This window comes from Pelophylax lessonae (assembly GCF_965119305.1).
Source record: "Pelophylax lessonae genome assembly, chromosome: 6".
Lineage (NCBI taxonomy): Eukaryota > Metazoa > Chordata > Amphibia > Anura > Ranidae > Pelophylax > Pelophylax lessonae.
In genome coordinates this window covers 326,759,447-326,774,371 of record NC_138773.1, presented here as the reverse complement: position 1 = coordinate 326,774,371, position 14,925 = coordinate 326,759,447, and the positions used below count along the sequence as shown (strand labels likewise).

Sequence of the window (14,925 nt, the reverse complement as noted above, 5' to 3'; positions counted from 1 at the left end):
TGGCCAGTGCCCCCATCCAGTGCAGCAGAGTGGCCAGTGCCCCCATCCAATGCAGCAGAGTGACCAGTGCCCCCATCCAATGCAGCAGAGTGACCAGTGCATGGGGATTAGAGCGCCGCCTGATTACACAGAGCAGGGTTCCTCTGCTTACCCGGCGCGGGTGCTGTCATAAGAAGTCCCGCCTCCTGGAGGGCTCCTATGTTAGACGTCACCAGTGTGCTGTCCTATCATAGGTAGGAGCCGGTCCAGGAGGCAGGACTTTGTATGACAGCTCCGGGTAAGCAGAAGAACCCTGCTCTGAGTATCAGGTGGTGCTCTAATCCCCACCCCCCCCCCCTCCCCTCCAGAGGCAACCCAATAGGCCCTACCTTAAGAAAATATCGGTCAAGTTTGTGGCCGATACTGATACTTTCACAAAAGTGAATATCGGCCAAACCGATAATCGATCAATCCCTAATACCTGCATTATCCTTATGTATGAGCTGTGCACAGGCTGCAGCCACCTGAGCCTTTTATCCCCCGGTGTGCACACGGCAATCATTCTGCATCGGTAACGAGGGTGGTCACACTTTATTTTTTTATAATTCTAGGACTCTGCAAGCCAGCATGGCCAAACTGCTGTGTGACCTGGGCAAGGACACCCCCAAAGCCAGGCCCGGGGCTCAGCTGACGCAGGCGGCACTGGACAGCTATGAGAAGCAGCTCCGCACTGACCAATGTCCAGCCAGCAGCTCCATCATCAGCTACCTCAAGAGACTGGAGATGGATCAAGTGATCCCGAGTAACAGCGATCAGCCGGATCCCGCTGCTTCCACCTACCAGAAGGAACTGACCTCTGACCCCAGTGATGACTTTATCATTAATTATCAGAGACCGGAGCCCACCGTCTCCTCCATCCCCTCACACAGCCCCCAAAAGCTCCGCCCAGAAATGAACAGCCGGTCCTGTTCCCTGAATGGTGATGAGTTCAGGCCGGATGAGACCACCTATTTACCGCTGGCCAGTAGTCCCCACAAAGCCAACTTTGCACCGTCCACACGGCTGATGTGCACCCCACCGAAGGCCGGCAGCACAGAGATAGACGTCAGGGACAAGATAACCGCCTTTGGTGCTTCAGAGAGGAACCGCCTTATTCAAAGGAGTTTATTTCACGTCCCGGACACGGCGAGTAACCCCACCAAGGTTCAAGACATAGAAGTGCCGAAACCGAGCGAGTCCTCCGGGGCTCATCATCCCCTCCTCCATCATCTGAGAAACCTGAGAATTACTGATAGTCACCTAAATGACAAATCTGCATTCGATGTCCTCACTGCGACATCCGATTGGTCCATCGCCTCTTTCTCCACCTTCACCTCACATGATGAGCAGGATTTCCGGAACGGTCTGGCCACTCTGGATGCCAATATCGCCAAATTACAGAGGACTTTACAGAGCGCCAGCAACAAGTAATGTGGATGATTGTCCCCGTAAATTATTTTTACATTTATTTTTCTAATGAAATGTTTAATAATAAAATTGATTTGGAAGTGTAACGTGTAGAGGCGGGACTTGCTGTGAGCATTCTGATTGGTGAACAGAGTATGTGTAGAGGCGGGACTTGCTGTGAACAATCTGATTGGTGGACAGAGTATGTGTAGAGGCGGGAGTTGCTTGGCACAGTCTGATTGGTGGACAGAGTATGTGTAGAGGCGGGACACACTTGAAACAGACTGATTGGGGGGACAGAGTATGTGTAGAGGCAGGAGTTGCTTGGCACAGTCTTATTGGCGGACACAGTATGTGTAGAGGCGGGAGTTGCTTGGCACAGTCTGATTGGCGGACAGAGCATGTGTGGAGGCGGGAGTTGCTTGGCACAGTCTGATTGGCGGACAGAGCATGTGTAGAGGCGGGAGTTGCTTGGCACAGTCTGATTGGCAGACAGAGCATGTGTGGAGGCGGGAGTTGCTTGGCACAGTCTGATTGGTGGGCAGTGTATGTGTAGAGGTGTGACTTGCTTGGAATATTCTGATTGGTGGGCAGTGTATGTGTAGAGGTGTGACTTGCTTGGAATATTCTGATTGGTGGACAGAGTATGTAGAGGCGGGACTTGCTTGGAATAGTCTGATTGGTGGGCAGTGTATGTGTAGAGGCGGGACTTGCTTGGAATAGTCTGATTGGTGGGAAGTGTATGTGTAGAGGCGGGACTTGCTTGGAATAGTCTGATTGGTGGGAAGTGTATGTGTAGGGGGGGGACTAAGCCACCAACTCAGTTCACAATATCCAGGGAGAGCTGAGGAAGATCTGAAATGTTGTGGATCCTGAATTGCACAGCTATTCTATAATAAAATGGCAAAGAAGCAGGAAGCTTGCGCTGCGGTCTGTGCAGTGACACGGTCCAAGTCCCTCCTCCTTTATTCCATGTCTTTGTCACTTAGAGCGTATTCAGATGGATGATGAGACCCGTCCTCTGTGCTGAGCCACTTTTTGCTGCATCTGTGTCCTCCGCAGAGCTGCACACAGGCACCCCATAGAAGTGGATGCAGATGCAGCAGCTGCACAGTCGCATGTCAGAATTTGAGATGTGGGCCAGAGAGGGTGCACTGATTCTGTGTCTGTAAAGCCCCTGCATCGGCTTCCGTTGGATCTCTGAGGTGGATGCAGACGCAGTAAAAAGGGTCTCAGCACCCATCTAAAGGAGCCCCCAAAGTTTATCAAAACAAAGAATGAAATCTGTCACAATTTACCAATCCTCATAGGCTGTGGCTGCATTTCCTGTGACAACGCTCACCCGCTGAACTGTAATTCTAGAGGAGCAGCATAGCCACTGAAGGGGGTACTACAGAACACTTCCCTGTCCCCTGTAACATATGTGTGGGGTAATCTGTGGTCCTAATCTACTTCCGGATATTGTTTACAGATGACACTGCAGAATGCATAGAATACGCCGAGAGTTGTGGCAGGATCAACAGGTGTTTTTGCACTTATTAAACAGATATCCTTTTGAAAGAATTCATCGTTAGGATACAGGATCACTTTCCTTCCCAAAATGCCTTGCTAGATCCATCACAATCGTTGCATGTTAAGGACATATTGTAGATTTTATTTATCTGGGGTGACATCGGACGGCACACAAACAGGTAAAGGTTTATTTATCTGAGAACAAAACACAACTACAGAGCAACGCCCTGGGAACAGGATGGAGACTTCCTGCGTACGTCCTATTCTTTCCTTATAGCATTTGTAAATTCTACTTTCATTGTGTACAAATGAAACTTCTAGCCTCTTCCTGGTCCAATCCTAGTGAGATTCCACCCACAGCATACATTGGTATATACTAATAACATTTCCCCCCCATATCCCTCCTCCGGCACACACATTGGCCTCCCCCCGTATCCCTCCTCCGGCACACACATTGGTCTCCCCCCCCCCCCCCGTATCCCTCCTCCGGCACACACATTGGTCTCCCCCCCCCCCCCCCGTATCCCTCCTCCGGCACACACATTGGTCTCCCCCCCCCCCCCCCCGTATCCCTCCTCCGGCACACACATTGGTCTCCCCCCCCCCCCCCCCCGTATCCCTCCTCCGGCACACACACATTGGCCTCCCCCAGCACAAACGCATTTGCCTCCCACCCGTATCCCTCCTCCGGCACACACACGCATTGGCCTCCCACCCGTATCCCTCCTCCGGCACACACACGCATTGGCCTCCCACCCATTGGCCTCCCACCCGTATCCCTCCTCCGGCACACACACGCATTGGCCTCCCACCCATTGGCCTCCCACCCGTATCCCTCCTCCGGCACACACACGCATTGGCCTCCCCCCCGTATCCCTCCTCCGGCACGCACACGCATTGGCCTCCCCCCCTCCGGCACACACACGCATTGGCCTCCCCCCTGTATCCCTCCTCCGGCACACGCATTGGCCTCCCCCCCCCCGTATCCCTCCTCCGGCACACACATTGGTCTCCGCCCTGTATCCCTCCTCTGGCACACTCATTGGTCTCTCCCCCCCCGTATCCCTCCTCCGGCACACGCATTGGCCTCCCCCCCCCGTATCCCTCCTCCGGCACACGCATTGGCCTCCCCCCCCCGTATCCCTCCTCCGGCACACGCATTGGCCTCCCCCCCCCGTATCCCTCCTCCGGCACACGCATTGGCCTCCCCCCCCCCGTATCCCTCCTCCGGCACACGCATTGGCCTCCCCCCCCCCCGTATCCCTCCTCCGGCACACACATTGGTCTCCGCCCTGTATCCCTCCTCCGGCACACACATTGGTCTCTCCCCCGTATCCCCCCTCCGGCACACACACGCATTGGCCTCCCCCCCTCCGGCACACACACGCATTGGCCTCCCCCCGTATCCCTTCTGCAGCACACACACGCATTGGCCTCCCCCCTGTATCCCTCCTCTGGCACACGCATTGGCCTCCCCCCCCCCCCCCCCGTATCCCTCCTCCAGTGCACACATTGGCCTCTCCCCCGTATCCCCCCTCCAGCGCACACATACACACTGCTATCAGTTGCTCAAGTTTTTACATGGATGCCAAATGAATAATGGGGAACATTTCTCTGCACCCATCATTCACCTGTATGGCTGGGACCAACTTTATTTATTTTATTTTTTTTTTATGTGATTGTTGCCAGATATTGATAAACTTTCTATCTTCCTTTGTGAGTCAACCGATTACCTGTTCTATCTGCTGTCATACCCCTCCACATTATTATTGCCCAACATTGTTTCCTACATATACTGCCCTCCATTATACATTAGGAGGCCGTTCTCTGCATACTGCTTTCCTGTACTACCCTCCACATTCACTCCAACTGCCCTGTTCCATCCATACTCCTCTCCATACTGTCCACAGTCATTCCCTGAACCCTCCACTCCTCTACATCCCACCCACAGTCACAGCCTTCTCTCCGCTAAATATCGCCCGCCGTCACACCCTCCACACTCCTCTCCGCCTACCATCACACCTTCCTCTCCTGTACATACTGTCCATAGTCATTCCCTCCACACTTCTCTCCTCTACATCCCACCCACAGTCACAGCCTTCTCCCTGCAAAATACCGCCCGCCGTCACACCCTCCACACTCCTCTCCTGTACATACCGCCCACTGTCACACCTTCTGCACTCCTCTCCTGTACATACCTCCCCCTGTCACACCCTCCGCACTCCTGTCCTGTACATACCGCCTGTCACACCCTCCGCACTCCTCTCCTGTACATACCGCCCACTGTCACACCCTCCGCACTCCTCTCCTGTGCATACCGCCTGTCACACCCTCCGCACTCCTCGCCTGTACATATCGCCTGTCACACCCTCCACACTCCTCGCCTGTACATACCGCCCACTGTCACACCTTCTGCACTCCTCTCCTGTACATACCGCCCACTGTCACACCCTCCGCACTCCTGTCCTGTACATACCGCCCACTGTCACACCCTCCGCACTCCTCTCCTGTACATACCTCCCCCTGTCACACCCTCCGCACTCCTGTCCTGTACATACCGCCTGTCACACCCTCCGCACTCCTCTCCTGTACATACCGCCCACTGTCACACCCTCCGCACTCCTCTCCTGTGCATACCGCCTGTCACACCCTCCGCACTCCTCTCCTGTACATATCGCCTGTCACACCCTCCACACTCCTCGCCTGTACATACCGCCCACTGTCGCACCCTCCGCACTCCTCTCCTGTATATACCGCCCACTGTCGCACCCTCTGCACTCCTCTCCTGTATATACCGCCCACTGTCGCACCCTCTGCACTCCTCTCCTGTATATACCGCCTGTCACACCCTCTGCACTCCTCTCCTGTACATACCGCCCTCTGTCACAGCCTCCGCACTCCTCTCCTGTACATACTGCCCGCTGTCACACCCTCCGCACTCCTGTCCTGTACATACCTCCCCCTGTCACACCCTCCGCACTCCTCTCCTGTACATATCGCCTGTCACACCCTCTGCACTCCTCTCCTGTACATACCGCCCTCTGTCACACCCTCCGCACTCCTCTCCTGTACATACCGCCCTCTGTCACACCCTCCGCACTCCTCTCCTGTACATACCGCCCTCTGTCACAGCCTCCGCACTCCTCTCCTGTACATACCGCCCTATGACACTTCTTTAGCATGGTTTGTTCTATACCCAACCTTTCCCTCTCTAGAATGAACACACTTTGCTCATATATATGAAATGATTGGGGTTTTGGTGATGGACTCATCTGCCATACATAATGGCTCCTTCATATCTTCACATCTGGTGTTTGGGCGAATTTGATCAAATATTTAGTTCTGACCCCAATGACATCACTGAACACACAAGTGAGATGAATAGTTTATTACAAGGAATGCGACCTTCCAGAACAATCACCTCCGCTGGAGGACATCTGTACATGGAATATTTACAGGACAGACAAGTGATATTAATGAGTGGTCACACCTTCCACATGGACACCACCTTCCACGCTGTTCACACCGACACGTATTTATCCTGCAGAATCCTTACAAGGAGACAGGAGAAGACGATGCCCAGGATCTGCAGAGTGAAGACCAGGACAGGTCACACAGGGACACATTAAAGGAGAATCTGGGACACAAGTTAAATGATAAACTTCAGGTTTAACAAAAACCGGTCCGTGTGTATCCACAGAGACCCCAAATTTAGAGCCCTTCTCTGGCACACACAAATCTCTCTCTACAGAGTTATACCCAGCCCATTACCTGCGAGAAGCCAAGGCCGATTCCCACTGCCCCAATCACTTCAACGTGTTCCGATATCCACATCTGCATCTTCATCACACAGCCCTGCAAGACAGGCACGCATTAAAGCCCAGTTCCAGCTAAACGTTTTACTTTAGACAGAACAGGGAACATAGAGTGAAAATGCCCCTGCAGGGGCCAGGAACAGTCTCGAGACACTAAAACAAATGAAGGGAGCGGTGTCACTGGGACAGGAAATCGGTGCAGTATCCCAGCCGCACATCATATGGCAATCAGACCTTCCATGTAAGTAAGGAGGCGGATGACTTCACTCGAACGCCACCAGTTATGCTTGCAACCATCACTCCGGGATCATCTCTCTTGAGCAGAATTTATAGAAAAAGTCACTATAACAAAACACAATGCAACACTGATGTGACCCAGGATGTTGTAGACAGACATGGCCCCTTACATTGGTGGATGGTAGACCTGGCCCAGTTGATGTAGTCATGGCCCCTGTTGCTGTAGACATGACCCTTTGCATTGGCGGTTCATGTAGGCATGGCCCCTTTGCATTGGCGGTCCATGTAGGCATGGCCCCTTTGCATTGGCGGTTCATGTAGGCATGGCCCCTTTGCATTGGCGGTTCCATGTAGGCATGGCCCCTTTGCACTGGCGGTTCCATGTAGGCATGGCCCCTTTGCACTGGCGGTTCCATGTAGGCATGGCCCCTTTGCACTGGCGGTTCCATGTAGGCATGGCCCCTTTGCACTGGCGGTTCCATGTAGGCATGGCCCCTTTGCACTGGCGGTTCCATGTAGGCATGGCCCCTTTGCACTGGCGGTTCCATGTAGGCATGGCCCCTTTGCACTGGCGGTTCCATGTAGGCATGGCCCCTGTTGCTGTAGACAGGACCCTTTGCATTGGCGCTTGATGTAGGCATGGCCCCTTGCATTGGCGCTTGATGTAGGCATGGCCCCTTGCATTGGCGCTTGATGTAGGCATGGCCCCTTGCATTGGCGCTTGATGTAGGCATGGCCCCTGTTGCTGTAGACATGATCCTTTACATTGGCGGTTGATGTAGGCATGACCCCTTACATTGGCGGTTGATGTAGGCATGGCCCCTGTTGCTGTAGACATGACCCTTTACATTGGAGGTTGATGTAGGCATGACCCCTGTTGCTGTAGACATGACCCTTTACATTGGAGGTTGATGTAGGCATGACCCCTTAACATTGGCGGTTGATGTAGGCATGACCCCTGTTGCTGTAGACATGACCCTATACATTGGAGGTTGATGTAGGCATGACCCCTTACATTGGCAGTTGATGTAGGCATGGCCCTTTACATTGGCAGTTGATGTAGGCATGGCCCTTTACATTGGCAGTTGATGTAGGCATGGCCCTTTACATTGGCAGTTGATGTAGGCATGGCCCTTTACATTGGCAGTTGATGTAGGCATGGCCCTTTACATTGGCAGTTGATGTAGGCATGGCCCCTTACATTGGTGGATGGTGTAGACATGACCCCTGTTGATGTAGACCTGGCCCCTCACATTGGCGGTTGGTGCACACCCAGCCCCTCACATTGGCGGTTGGGGCAGATGTGGCCTTGCAGTGCATCAATAACCTATTGAAAAAAACTGTTCCGTCTAGAGTTTGGCCCCCAAGAAGTCAGCCAGGTCCCCAGCATTTCACCACACCAAGTAATCAATCTTCCACCCGGCCCCACCCATCCCACCTACCTGGGTATAGATGCGGTCGCTGCGCGCCCCTGCGTTCTCACCACACTTTAGCTGTACGGTCTTGCAGCAGCTGGGGGGCACTGAGCCGGAGGACACCCCAGAACTGGTGTTGACGTTGAACCAATCCGTGAAATTCCTGGCTCCACAGCACTGGAACTGAAGACAAGAAGAGGAATGAGGAGAGAATAGGAGAGGCTTCCAGAACTGGAATAATAAAGAGAAAGAGGACTCCTCACCCCGTGCCTCCTCCTCTCCCAAAAAGCCATCCATTTAACCTGACCTAGAAAAAGGACTTCTTGAATCACTATGGGTATATTTACAAATTATTCATTCCAAGAAAATAAGGCAGGGCTATCGGACTTGCTGCAGCTTCTAATGCACATAGTGAGAAGCTCACAGTGTGCAGTGAAATTGGGGGAACCCATTTCAGTCCAGGAGAGGAGCCGATACACCTGTGCAAGACTACAGGGAAGGTCAGAGGTAAGCTTTTAAAACCAAACAAGAGACGATCTCCATTCCCCGGGGCCCTTTTCTTCCTCAATATAAAATGGATTTATTGAGTAATTATCATGTAATTCATTTTGTTGCGTTTAAACTCCATCCAGCCCTGCCAATCCCTAATTGCTTTCCTTTGTGAAGTAGTTCTGGGCAGGAAGCGTCCGGCCTCATTATGACTTGGCAGAGCTTTGTTGTCACCGCGGCAGAGCTACAACCAAAACCATCCGTGAGTCCAACCATTAATTACTGGGACCTTCCCGCCCTTCACAGAGACTGTACAGAGATCCCAGTGTGTGCCAGGAGAACGGGGAGTATATATTGTTCTCTGGAGATTTCACACCGCCAATAGACTAGTACCCCGCCTGCCCTCCTCCTCCGGTGATGAAAGTTCTGTACACTATGGACATAGCTCCAGATTTTATTCTATTTATGGCCTTTGTTATTAACTTTTATTTATTCCAGGTCCCTGCCTCAAAAAAAAAAGATAAAAAAAATAAACTTGAAGTGAATAAGGGAAAAAAGAACACTGCCATAACTGTCCTTAAGTGGGGCCAATGTGCTGAACCACCATGGCCATTTCTCAGTATTCTTTCCCATAATTCCTGGTTACGGAACTTACGGCACTGTTCTGTTTAGTCACATGACTTTCCTGCAGGAGGATAAAGTTTCTTGTCCTAATCCACCTTTTGTGATTTCTAGGGGGTTCCTTGAGAAGAAAGCAGTAGCAGATTTACTTACACTGACCGCCAATCTACAAAGACAACCTTCACTAACAGCAATTGTAAGAGGTCGTTTCTACACTAACCACGGATCTAGAAGGTCACCTCTACAACTACCACCAACCCACCAAGGGTTTAGCTCTACACCATCTACAAATCCCATTTACACAAACATCTAAGGATGGGCAGCCTCTCAATCGACCGCCCATCTAAAGGGTCACTTTGACATGGATCACAAAATTAAGGGATCGCCTCTAAAATGAGGGCCAGTCTAACAGTCTAAGGGATCGCCTCTAAAACGAGGGCCAGTCTCCAAAATGAGGGCCAGTCTAAGGGATCGCCTCTAAAAACGAGGGCCAGTCTCTAAAATGGGGGCCAGTCTAAGGGATCACCTCTAAAACGAGGGCCAGTCTAAGGGATCGCCTCTAAAACGAGGGCCAGTCTCTAAAATGGGGGCCAGTCTAAGGGATCACCTCTAAAACGAGGGCCAGTATCCAAAATGAGGGCCAGTCTAAGGGATCGCCTCTAAAACGAGGGCCAGTCTCTAAAATGAGGGCCAGTCTAAGGGATCGCCTCTAAAACGAGGGGCAGGCTAAGGGATCGCCTCTAAAACGAGGGCCAGTCTCTAAAATGAGGGCCAGTCTAAGGGATCGCCTCTAAAATGAGAGCCAGTCTAAGGGATCGCCTCTAAAACTAGGGCCAGTCTAAGGGATCGCCTCTAAAACTAGGGCCAGTCTCTAAAATGAGGGCCAGTCTAAGGGATCGCCTCTAAAACGAGGGCCAGTCTAAGGGATCGCCTCTAAAACGAGGGCCAGTCTCTAAAACGAAGGCCAGTCTAAGGGATCGCCTCTAAAACGAGGGCCAGTCTCTAAAATGGGGTCCAGTCTAAGGGATCGCCTCTAAAACGAGGGGCAGTCTAAGGGATCGCCTCTAAAACGAGGGGCAGTCTAAGGGATCGCCTCTAAAACGAGGGGCAGTCTCTAAAATGAGGGCCAGTCTAAGGGATCGCCTCAAAAACGGGGGCCAGTCTAAGGGATCGCCTCTAAAACGAGGGCCAGTCTAAGGGATCGCCTCTAAAACGAGGGCCAGTCTCTAAAACGAGGGCCAGTCTCTAAAACGAGGGCCAGTCTCTAAAACGAGGGCCAGTCTCTAAAACGAGGGCCAGTCTCTAAAACGAGGGCCAGTCTAAGGGATCGCCTCTAAAAAATGAGGGCCAGTCTCTAAAAAATGAGGGCCAGTCTCTAAAAAATGAGGGCCAGTCTCTAAAAAATGAGGGCCAGTCTCTAAAAAATGAGGGCCAGTCTAAGGGATCGCCTCTAAAATGAGGGCCAGTCTAAGGGGTCACTTCTCCACGGGCCACAAATCTAAGTTGTCATCTGTACACCAACCACAATCTGTGGGGTCACTATAACTCTCACGATTAGGTTTCTATTCATTGTTCATTTATTTTGTGATTTTTTTTTCAGTAAATATTCTTTTAGTTAGAATTCTCTACATCTTACTAATCCCACTGATGTATCATGAGCTGCAAGTCTAATTATTTTAGTGGGGTTCCTGAAGACCTAAAAACACTTCCAAGGTCCCCCCCATGATAAGAAGGGTTGTCCTAAATTCCAGCACCACTCATGTTAAAATATGATGAATAAAATTCTAGACGAAATCCATCATTGGTGGTCACTCACCTGTTGCTGGACACCATCCACCCCTCGGGTTATTGGTCGGTCTTTTCCATATTTATCCAACATCTTCATAAACTTCTGAAGTACATCACGCTGCAGCTGCAGAAATGAGAAGGACATTACTACAGAACAATGCTGCCAGGGGGAGAACAAGGATTGGGCACCGTCCCTGCAGTCAGAAATTGTCCCTGGAATTCGGGACCTCTAGTATACTCCAATGACAAATACAAAATTGTAAAAATTCTGTAAAAAAAAAATAAAATAATAAAAGTGTGTGACGTATCACAGAGCTCGGTGCGATATCAAACTCTACATTGTATCACAATCATTTGACTTTCCTTCCCATAACCAAAATCCACAACTATGATTACTAAAAAAGGATCAGATAGGATATTAGGGTCCAGAAAAATGTATCAGTTTGTGGGATCTAAATCCCCCCCCACCCTTCCAAATTTGGCCACATTTCTCAGGGAGTTTCATTTTTGGGGAAATGCTACAAAACAATACGAGTGAAGTCACAGCTTCGGAGTACTTGTTCCAGAACATGGATTCCGGAAGTATTGAAGATGGAGGATTAGCATGATGGCAAGCAGCTCACATGGAAAGAGGTCAGCAACAGCAAATGACCTATTCCTCCCTCTACAAGGCCGTCATCTATGTAACTACACATCATTATGGGGGCTATATGTCACTTACCATGTCCTTGTAGGCATATGCGGATATCCCCACTATAATCTCTATGGCGAACACCAGCAGCATGATCCCTGTGAACTGAGAGAGCAAAAGTCACATCTATGAAGCGGTGTACAGGATGCAGGGAACCCTACGAATAAGAACCTATTTTCCTTACGACTACAATATAAAATAATTGTCCTCGCAGGGTTCTATCCAAAAACCAAGAAGGCAAACAGTGGCCTTTCAGCTGCTGAGGAACTACAAGTTGGACATCTCGTCCCAGAACCATGGCCTAATATGGAGTGGACATGGACACACCCCCCCCTCCTCTATGGCCAGTAATATGGAGTTGCCCCCCCCCCCCCCATTCATATGGAGTTGTTAACATCACCCCCATGGCTGTTAATATGAATTTCCGCCCCCATGGCCAAATACATGGAGTAGCTATAACAGCCACCACTCTTCTGGGAAGGCTTGCCAAAATATTTTGAAAGGTGTCTGTGGGAATTTGTGCCCATTATAGAGCTTAGGTACCAATAATGGAAAAGATCAAGCCCCACGTTGGGCGCCAAAAAAAAATAAAAATCTGGCTAACAATTGGCATTTCAGTTCATCCCAAAAATGTTTCGTAGAGAGGAGGTCAGGGCTCTGTGCAAGTCTTTATGGAGATGTTGGTTGAGAAGACCTGGTTCATTCAAATTTATCCCAAAGGTGTTCAGTAGGGATGAGGTCAGGGCTCCGTACAGGACACTTTAATTCCTCCACACCAAACTGGTCACACCGTGTCTTTAGGAAGCTGGACATCACATTCCAAAAAAACATGGCCATTGTTGTAGTGTTCCCCCATGGCCATCAATTTGGAGTTGCAACCCTCTTTATGGCTATAACATCCTTCACCTTTTCGAGAAGGCTTTCACAAGATTTTGGAGGGTGTTTGTGACAATTTGTGCCCATTTGAGAGCTCAGGTACTGATGATGAATAAGAAGACCTGGGTCACCATCGGAGTTCTAATTCATCTCAAAGGTGTTCAGTAGAGAGGAGGTCAGGGCTCTTTGTAGGACACTCGACTTCCTCCACACCAAACTCATCAAACTGTCTTTATAGAGCTGGCTTTGTACACGGTGGGGTGGGGTGGGGTTGGGTGGGGGGGGGGGGGGGCACAGTCATGGTGAAACAGAAAAAGGGTCTTCACCAAAATTTTACCACAAGATTGGAGGAGCACAATTGTCTACAATGTCTTTGTATGATGGAGTATTACCAGGACCCTTCACTGGAGACACCTAAACTCTATCATTGGGACGAGGGAGGGGGGGGGGGGGGGTCACATACTTTAGGTCCTATAGTGCAGTGGTCCTCAACTCCGGTCCTCAGGGCCCACTAACAGGCCAGATTTTAAGTATTACCTTGGGAAGATGCAGACTAGAATACTGCAATCACTGAGCAGCAAATGAGATCACCTGGGATGCATTTCAGTTATCTTGCAAACCTGGCCTGTTAGTGGGCCCTGAGGACCAGGGTTGAGGACCACTGCTCTAGTGTACATTAACAGATCAGATGAGGTGACCTGGCTTAGACACAGCACAAGGAGGTGACTCTCCTTTGTAGTTCCTCAGCAGATCAATGGCCCCCTCAAACATTTCTCCCAAGATAATGGCCAAGTGATACGTTAGGGGACTACGTACAATTTTGATCAAGGTGGTGTTTTCTTTGATCACGGCCACAGCTCCAAATCCAGACAGGAAGAAGATAATCATTCCCACAATCGTTAGGACCAGAGGGGCGCCGGAGGAGGTCTCGGAGATGACCACAGAGATATCCGACAACTTCATCTGTACCGAGGCTCCCAGACAAATCAGAGCAACGCCACTTGCCTGCCAACAGAGAGGGTTGAGGTCAAAGATTGGATATGAAAGGAGTTCCACCCAGGAAAGTGGTAGACTTTCACCAAATGTTCACCCAATCTGAGCTCAGTGCTATTCATTGCAGCCAGAATCCTGGCTGCCCCTCACAGGGTCACTACATGCAACGTAATCTTAGTTCCATGCTATTCTCTGTAGCCAGATTCCAGAGGGAATCTCACAGGGTCACCATCTGTAACAAATACATCCTTTATCCTGCAGCAAGATTCCAGAGAGGACCTCACTTGGTCACACTGTGTGAAATGTGTTATTTTATTGTGCCCATCATGACCAATAGGATCCTGAAACTTACACCACAAGCCACTTCCCTATGCAAGAGCAGTATTTGCTGCAGTGTTACATAATTTCGGGAGTCTGTACTGCAAGGAGGTTGGCAGGAGAGAATGGGGGGGTATCAGGAGCTCCCCAGCTGAAAGGCCGAGAGGGACCCAAGGAGCCAGCAGAGGGCTCACACTACCAGCATCCATTCATTGCTGAATTACTTTTTGGGTGGACCAAAACTTTAAGTGCCCATTTAAATCTATGGGTGTGTAGAGGTGTCAACGTGTTTCCTTTGTGCATCAACATGCAGTTGCTGAGACATCAGCCCCACAGGGAGTGCATGGTTTTTAGGGGGTCAGCTGTCTTATAGACTTCCATTGTAAGAAGGAGCAGTGGTGGTCAGTCACTAAATAGCACTGAATAGCAGATTGCAGAGCCTGAATGAGCAATAGGTAAATGCCCCCCCCTCCCCCTTTATAGATACAAAATTTATACATACATAGAAAAGTTTAACACATAAATAAGAATACATTTAATTTTTCTTGAGGTCAGGGGATCTGAATTACATACAACGGACTGGAAAGACCATGCTTTCACTTAAAGGGCCAGTACACCTGACAGGAGCTACTGTACATTCATGTGATAAATCTAAAAGCCCCTCCTTACTTCTGCAAAATGTGACCTATAGAATCTGATATACTGAAACACAATGTAACAATACAAATGTAGTGTTTCACCCAAA

At 50.3% G+C, this 14,925-nt stretch overlaps 2 protein-coding genes across 2 annotated transcripts in view; one reads left to right on the top strand and one right to left on the bottom strand.

Annotated features, from left to right (window-relative positions):
* CCDC14 (coiled-coil domain containing 14) overlaps positions 1-1,511 on the top strand; it is a 28,769-nt gene extending 27,258 nt beyond the window's left edge. The window contains exon 13 of the mRNA XM_082262467.1: positions 591-1,511. Coding sequence (XP_082118593.1) covers positions 591-1,449 — 859 coding nt within the window. The 3' untranslated portion in view covers positions 1,450-1,511. The remainder of the gene's footprint in view (positions 1-590) is intronic.
* A 4,920-nt stretch (positions 1,512-6,431) lies between these two features.
* On the bottom strand, positions 6,432-13,871 carry LOC309559138 (CD151 antigen-like). The gene is made up of 6 exons (XM_082262285.1): positions 13,686-13,871; positions 12,024-12,098; positions 11,331-11,426; positions 8,432-8,587; positions 6,709-6,792; positions 6,432-6,523 (listed from the first exon to the last, which is right to left on the bottom strand). The coding sequence occupies exons 1-6, from the start codon at positions 13,830-13,832 to the stop codon at positions 6,458-6,460; spliced, it is 624 nt and encodes a 207-aa protein (XP_082118411.1). The 5' UTR covers positions 13,833-13,871; the 3' UTR covers positions 6,432-6,457.
* Positions 13,872-14,925: the final 1,054 nt, after the last annotated feature.

What these genes read in the sequence shown, in the direction of transcription:
- LOC309559138 (XM_082262285.1), bottom strand. Translation starts at nt 13,832, where the DNA reads ATGAAGTTGTCGGATATCTCTGTGGTCATCTCCGAGACCTCCTCCGGC. An exon ending in CATATGCCTACAAGGACATG is followed by an intron (nt 11,427 to 12,023) that starts GTAAGTGACATA and finishes TCATTTCTGCAG; the next exon opens with CTGCAGCGTGATGTACTTCA. An exon ending in TGGATGGTGTCCAGCAACAG is followed by an intron (nt 8,588 to 11,330) that starts GTGAGTGACCAC and finishes TCTTGTCTTCAG; the next exon opens with TTCCAGTGCTGTGGAGCCAG.